Source organism: Oncorhynchus nerka, linkage group LG15, assembly GCF_034236695.1.
Source record: "Oncorhynchus nerka isolate Pitt River linkage group LG15, Oner_Uvic_2.0, whole genome shotgun sequence".
In the NCBI taxonomy this organism is placed as follows: Eukaryota; Metazoa; Chordata; class Actinopteri; order Salmoniformes; family Salmonidae; genus Oncorhynchus; species Oncorhynchus nerka.
The window spans coordinates 38,342,777-38,350,087 of NC_088410.1; the positions used below are offsets into that span (position 1 = coordinate 38,342,777).

The 7,311-nt window shown below is 39.2% G+C and overlaps 1 protein-coding gene across 1 annotated transcript; it reads right to left on the bottom strand.

Annotated features, from left to right (window-relative positions):
• Window positions 1-26: 26 nt before the first annotated feature.
• On the bottom strand, window positions 27-6,148 carry LOC115103563 (protein SPMIP3). Its single transcript, XM_029624400.2, has 5 exons — window positions 6,105-6,148; window positions 5,572-5,686; window positions 4,947-5,030; window positions 2,894-3,078; window positions 27-1,551 (listed from the first exon to the last, which is right to left on the bottom strand). Exons 2-5 carry the CDS (start codon window positions 5,670-5,672, stop codon window positions 1,448-1,450), a joined length of 474 nt encoding a protein of 157 aa, XP_029480260.1. The 5' UTR covers window positions 5,673-5,686; window positions 6,105-6,148; the 3' UTR covers window positions 27-1,447.
• Window positions 6,149-7,311: the final 1,163 nt, after the last annotated feature.

A 7,311-nucleotide genomic window follows, 5' to 3' on the forward strand; every position in this document is an offset into this window, starting at 1 on the left:
TTCTCAAATCAACATTTAGTTAAATGAGAAAAAGACCGCGAATTTCCCCAGGAATATGGGTGGAGACCAGAGCAATCGATCTCCGGCTCATAGATTAAAAGCATTTCGTAGATCACAGATTAACACTTTTAGGCACCACAAAATAAAGTAATCGATATAACGTTTACACATTACTCTCACAATTCGTACCCTTTGACAGATTTGAACTTTAACACAATTATATGAATGTTATCAATCTCTATCAACTAATACTGAATGCATATTTTAACCTTAGATGTTTTAAGATCCTCACATACTATGAACTTACTAATACTTTTCAATGTATAACAGGCTATGAATATGTCCTTTAACCTGTCACATCTGCACTGTAAAACATACAGGATACTGCAGCGCGGGTACTGACCAAGACCAGACAGAGAGCTCACATTACACCTGGTTTAAAGTCTCTGCACTGTAAAACATACAGGATACTGCAGCGCGGGTACTGACCAAGACCAGACAGAGAGCTCACATTACACCTGGTTTAAAGTCTCTGCACTGGCTGCCTGTGAGTTTTTATAATTCATTTAAAGATTATTCTTTTGGTTTTGAAATCAATCCACGATTGTTGCACCCCAAAACATGCCAGACATGACAGTTATGTACTCAGTATGTCCTTCAGGTCCTCTGGCACTGGCCTTTTAACTATCCCAAAGCCTAGGACCAAGAGTCATGGAGAGGCATACTTTAGTTACTATGCCCCCAGACTCTGGAATAGCCTGCCAGAGAACCTGAGTGGGCCGAAACTGTGGACATATTTAAAAGCGATCTTAAAACACATCTTTTTGGCTCTGCTTTTCCTTAGGGTACTTTTCATTTTTTTATTGTTATTCTTTAGTTTTTTTATCCTCTGATGTTCATTGTTTAGTAAATATTTCTGTTTTTATTTATATTTATTTCATTTGTTTTTTTCCCCCCTGTGCTTCCATGTCTGAAATGTGCTATATACATAAATAAAGACTGATTTGATTTGATTCGTGTTTGCTGACATTTTTGGATTTAATTACACTTTTTGTGCCAATGGACTTTCATAGAAATATACAGTACCAGTTGAAAGTTTGAAATGACACATATGGACCAAATGGCCACCCTTTGCCTTGATGACAGCTTTACACACTCTTGGCACTTTTTTAGCTACTTTGTGATTCCACATGTGTTGTGATGTCTTCACCATTATTCAACAATGTCAAAAATAGTCCAAATAAAGAGAACCCCTTGAATGAGTTAGTGTGTCCAAACTTTTGACTGGTACTGTATATATAATAAACACATTATATATTAGCATTACTTGAGATGAAATGCTTCTAGAGTCATATATATGATTGCAATGCAAGATTTTACAACCTGTCATTCAAACAAAAATACATGCAATGCACCATTTTCATTGGTTACTTTTCATGGATGGAGTTCAGTTTGATTGCCATGGTGTAAAATGTTCCTCTTCACTCCCTGTCTCCAACCGTTGCATAGGCCCAGGGTGAGAGTACAGGGTAAACTTAGTGTTATCCGGAGCTGAAATAACACATATCAAACACATTATTTGACATGTAACAACATATACTTCTTATGCTGTGTTAGGCCTTTATAAATGATGAGAGTTTAAAGTTAGTAGATTTACTAAATTTTTAGACATACACGTTAGCAAAAGTTGATTTAACAAGTGACAATAATATTCTGTACACTCTGTGTATATTTGACATTTGTATCTAAAAGCCCAATTGAGAAATAATTGAAATAATTGAGAAATAATGAATAAAAGTTGGCATCTTTATGACATTTTGGCCTCACCCAGGCCTCCTTTAAGACTCCATTATGTTTGTATGTGCTACAAAGCAAACATTGGTGACATATGAAGCTTTTATCGCTTGTTCTGCAAATTTGAACTTAATATACTCATATGCGCATATCAACGTTCCTGAGTGGCATTTTTGCTAGTTTTAAATAATGGCCCATTTTATACAGAGAAATTGGCGTAGCAGGCAATGTAACCAATCACATCCCTACTTTAGCTTGTATCGTTGCACATCCTGCAAATCACCAGCAGGGGGCGACCATTTTGAAAAGCATTTTCACATTCAGTCTGTTGGTAATGCTTACAAATTGAATCATAACTCCAAAAGTAGCAGACCCCACTCTGGAACTTTGCTATGGCCGTAGAGTTTTTTTTACGTTCAACAATATATAGAACATTTTTAATTAAAAAAAAACATGTTTTCAATATTCATGTTTACATTTGTCAATAATCATAAATGAATGTAAAACATGTTTTATTGAAATCCAAATACTACTCATAATACAGAGCAAGCGGTAAAGCGTCATATGAAACCAATAATTGCTTTTGTAGCTCACATATGAAACATTATGGAGTCTTAAGGAGGCCTGGCAGGCTATTCATTATTTCTCAATTATGCTTTTATATACGCTTTTATATACAAATGTCAAATATATGTTAACAATCCTTCCTCCAAACATTTCATGAAAATTCCCCAATTTGTTTGTTTTGTGGTTGCACTGGTATCGTGAGAAATCACTCTATACCAGGGATACCAGGGATATTTGATCAACCTGGAAGACCAGGTGTGTTGAATTTAGGCAATCACTGAACTGATCAATTAACTCAGTTGATCCGGTGTGGTGCCTAGTTGGAACAAAATCCAGGAACAGGTTTGCCTACCCCTGCATTACACTCTTCGGATGTATTAATGGAGCATATCAATAGATGAAAAGAGAGATGGAAGTGAAGGTGCTCTAGTCCAGGGCGTTACATGTGACTTGCTGATTCTGAGCTTTCCTCAATCATCAGCAAACCGCAAGTAACACTCTGGACCAGAGCTAGTAGTGAAGCAGCACTGACGGTTGAGGTGGGACTGCAGGCCAAACTCCTCTTGGTAAGCCGTCTCAGTGACACATTGAGAGGCGCTGGTGCTCTGGCGTAGAACGTCCAGGGCGTGGAATGTCTGGAGGTCGAAACTCCTCGGGTAGTCTTCATAGTGTTCACGGTAAGGCCCCGGAGAGTAATCCAAAGATGCGAACCTCACTCTGCGGGATAAAAACAGATGTTACAGAATGGAATAGAGTAACAGAGTTCAACAGTGTTTTGAATAAGACATCTCTAGTTGCTTTACACATGTGTAACTCTGTGTTGTCTGTTCACACTGCTATGCTTTATCTTGGCCAGGTCGCAGTTGCAAATGAGAACTTGTTCTCAACTAGCCTACCTGGTTAAATAAAGGTGAAATAAAATAAAAAAAAAAAAAAATAACCATATACAGTGCCTCCAGAAAGTACTCACACCCCTTGACTTTTTCACACAGTAGACGCTCTAACGGAGTAGGGTTGGTCCGAGCGTTCCGACCACACAACGGCACCCAAGTTAACTGTCTAACGTTGGCTACTTTGGTAGCTACTTCCAGACACAAATGCGAGAACACCTCATTCTGACCATTTTACTCGCCCTAGCAGAGCTGGTTATGCTGTTTTTATTTTATCCAGAGCATTGGTGACTAACTGTGCTGCTGGCAACAACTTAATTACACTTGTTTTTGCCGACGTTTACCAACACAGGCCATATTCAACGGGTGTTGCGCGTTCGTAAATTGATAAGTTATTCTGCACTCTGGCACACTTAGACAAGAGTCCTCTGAAATCGGAGTAGATTTCAGAGTGAATTTACGAAAGCACCGTTTGTGTCACTGTCTTACACACAATACCCCATAATATCAAAGTTAAATTGTTTTTTCAAAGTTTTACAACTTTTTTCTTGAGTCAATAAGTATTCAACCCTTTTGATATGGCAAGCCTAAATAAGTTCAGGAGTAAAAATGTGATTAACAAGTCAAATAATATGTTGCATGGACTCATTCTGTGTGCAATAATAGTGCTTAACATAATTTTTGAATGACTACCTCATTACTGTAACCCACACATACAATTATCTGTAAGGTCCCTCATTCCAGCACTGAATTTCAAACACAGATTCAACGACAAAGACTGTGAATGGTTGTGATAGGAGAAAACTGAGGATGGATCAACACCATTGCATTTACTCCACAATACTAACCTAAATGACAGAGTGAAAAGAAGGAAGCCTGTACAGAATACAAATATTCCAAAATATGCATCCTGTTTGCAATAAGGCACTATACAATTGGCAAGACTTGAAAATGGCTGTCTAGCAATGATCAACATCCAACTTGACAGAGCTTGAAGGATTTAAAAAATAATAATGTCCAAGTATTGTACAATCCAGGTGTGCAAAACTATCCTTGTCTCATCGTTCACTAGTGACTCCTGTGGCGGGCCGGGCGCAGTGCACGCTGACCAGGTTGGCAGGGTTACGGTGTTTCCTCCTACACATGGTTGCGGCTGGCTTCCGGGTTGGATGGGGGTTGGATGGGCATTGTGTCGAGAAGCAGTGTGGCTTGGTTGGGCTGTGTTTCGGAGGACGCATGGCTCTCGACCTTCGCCTCTCCCGAGTCGGGGAGTTGTAGCGATGAGACAAGGCTATAACTACTACCAATTAGATCCCACGAAATTGGGGTGAAAAATAATTTTAAAAATATATATTTAACGGAAATCTTTACAGTGTCTTTGTTTATAAACCTAACCCTGAGCCCATACACTTGTTATTCTGAAAAGTGATGAATGCATATCTGCGAGGAGAGTCTACCTGGTAGTAGGCTAGTTGTAGATGTCCATAGAGTACCACGACCCACTAACAGTCTGCGTTAATAGTCCTGTCCCAAATGGCACCCCTTCCCCTTATTGGGCCCTGCTCAAAAGTAGTGTACTATGTAGGGAAAAGGGTTCCTTTTGGGCTTAACCTATGTGACCATGGGTAAAAGAGCTACTGAAAGCGCTGCTACGTAAATACCGCAGTGCGATTTTGATTGACTGCATTATTCTACCTGTGATCCTGAGAGTGAACAACGTGGATTCTACCCAGCTGACCAGGGTACAGACCTTGCACATCCTTCCCCTGACGTGGTACTCTGCAATTACAATGACAAGAGTTTATTTTAGAGTTAGAGTAAAAGTAAGAATTACTAAGAGCAGAGTTAAGGTCAAAGACCATATTCATACATGCAAATCGGATATATAGGCTTACATATTGCATTTAAGGTAGCAAGTTAAGGTCAATGTCAACATGTGCATATGCACACCGCAAGATATTCAGCTCATGACTCAACAGCGAAGAAACCTCTGAACTAAATACAGTGTGGTAGCTAGCAGCATCAGCACACAGTAGGTGTTTTCAAGTGGACATAACTTCCTCCTAACTACAGTATCATAGTGAGAGTTAGTTACTACTTCCTTCACACACTTCCATGCAGGTACCCTTATGAACAGCTTTTTTTAAAAGCCTACTTGTTAGAATTTGTATTAAATATGGAATGTAAATTCAAATGAATATAAATATTTTTCTATACAATTTGGGGCTGTATTGTTTCTACATCTCAAAGCAATGTAGCTTATTGCTGCCAGTTGTACAATGTCTCGTTGAAAAACAGTAAAACCTTTTCTATCTCTCACCTCAGTGTTGCTTCGGGTTGTCTTTTAAATGAGCCAGAGTCCCGTCTTTCCTGGTACTCCTTGAACTCATGCAGTCTCAGAGCCGCCCCTGATCCGGCCATCCTGGAGGCTTCAGCTGCAGAAAATATGCTACATTGTGTTGCCTGTCTACCACCCTCAACCCTGCTATCCAAGAGATGTTGTTTAAGCATAAGGACAGTAGTTATAGCGATTGATTGTATTCACTAAAATCAGCTACTAGGCATTTTAGAACTTTGGCTACAGCTCTTAAATCAATACAATTCTAAACACAGTCAATGGAATTTTGAAAGCAACAGTAAGAAGTAGATGGTTAAAATGGAGAAAAAAAACAAGGTCTTCTAAATCGACCGGAAAACAAATATTCAGTTTTTTCACAACTGTTTTAACATAATCCGAATCAATCTAAATGTATATGTTCAATACCGGTTAGGTCTCTATCAACTGGTTATGTTCAATACAGGTTAGGCCTATATTCATTTGAATTCCCTCCTATTAAACAGTATCAGTCTTACCTGTGGCTTTAGGGTTCAGAGAGAGAGGAGATGTGCTGCTCACTCTGTTGTGTTCACATCAGAGCCCTCAGTCATTGCCATATGTAGAGAGAGGACTATGTCCCAAATGGCGTTCTATTCCCTATAAAGTGCTTTTGACCAAGGTCCATAGGGCTCTGGTCAAAAGTAGTGTGCGTAGTAGTGTGCTTTATAGGGACTAGGGTGCCATTGGGATGCAATCCATACATACTATCTAATGACTCGGCAGGTGACCCACATCCTGCTTTAGTTACCAGGAAAGAGAAACCCAACCCTTCCATCTCTACAGCAAACCAATGGAACTCAGCAAACTGACACTGGGAGAAAGGGTCAACTCATTCACCTCTTTAATCAAGAGGTTTCAGGGAAACCAGTACAACTCGTAACCTACAAGTAATTGGATGAAAACTCATCTAGGCTGGTCTGCTTCCAAACTGGCACTCAATTCCCTATATACTGTAGTGCTCTATAAAACTATCTTTCTGTATTTTATTCATTATAGTCCACTGTTAATAAAGACCCAAAATATTTTGCATGTCGGCTGTCAAATTTTCAAGATATTGGACTTTCAAGAAGCAGTGTCACTTGCCACATCATCATGTTGATGCATTTTGCATCAAATGAAAGCAATTTTAAAATTCTACTTTTAATGAAAAGCGCTATATGAAAAATATATATACATTATTATATGACTGTATAGGGATTATGGGTTCTGGTCTAAATGTGTGTACCGTATGGGAATAGGACACTTGGCAGCTGTGTTGCATCAACAAGTTGTATGGTTGACAATCTGAATGGCCAGATTGAGCAAATTAATCAAGTTGTTCAGTGTGACCATGACAAACTGCACTAATTTAAGCAGGATTAACCATGCCTTTAGAATTAAACGCGTTATGGTTAGGGTAGTGTAGTAGTAGGCTATCGGGTGCTCAGTTGGGGGTGAGAGGGTTCTCTCGTGTTGGATCCCTTCAGTTTTCCTTTAATAACACTATAGGGTGGTGTTTCTCTCGAAACATCACCTCTGTCTGCTCTGTACAAGTAGCCGACTCTAAAGTCAATACTGTCTCCTTTTTATTTGGGTGGAGGCACCACACCCTAAGTGCTATCACTCAGGCCAATTTTTTTTTTTGCTTATCTTAAAATGTTGGTAGAATAAAAACACACCCATAGTCCAACATCACTGCTACCC

Bases quoted from the DNA above. Each gene is read 5' to 3' on its own strand.
- LOC115103563 (XM_029624400.2), bottom strand. From the start codon at position 5,672: ATGGCCGGATCAGGGGCGGCTCTGAGACTGCATGAGTTCAAGGAGTAC. The intron at 5,031-5,571 runs GTGAGAGATAGA...TTGTAATTGCAG, and splicing joins CAACCCGAAGCAACACTGAG to AGTACCACGTCAGGGGAAGG. The intron at 1,552-2,893 runs GTCAGTGCTGCT...GTGTTATTTCAG, and splicing joins CCTGCAGTCCCACCTCAACC to CTCCGGATAACACTAAGTTT.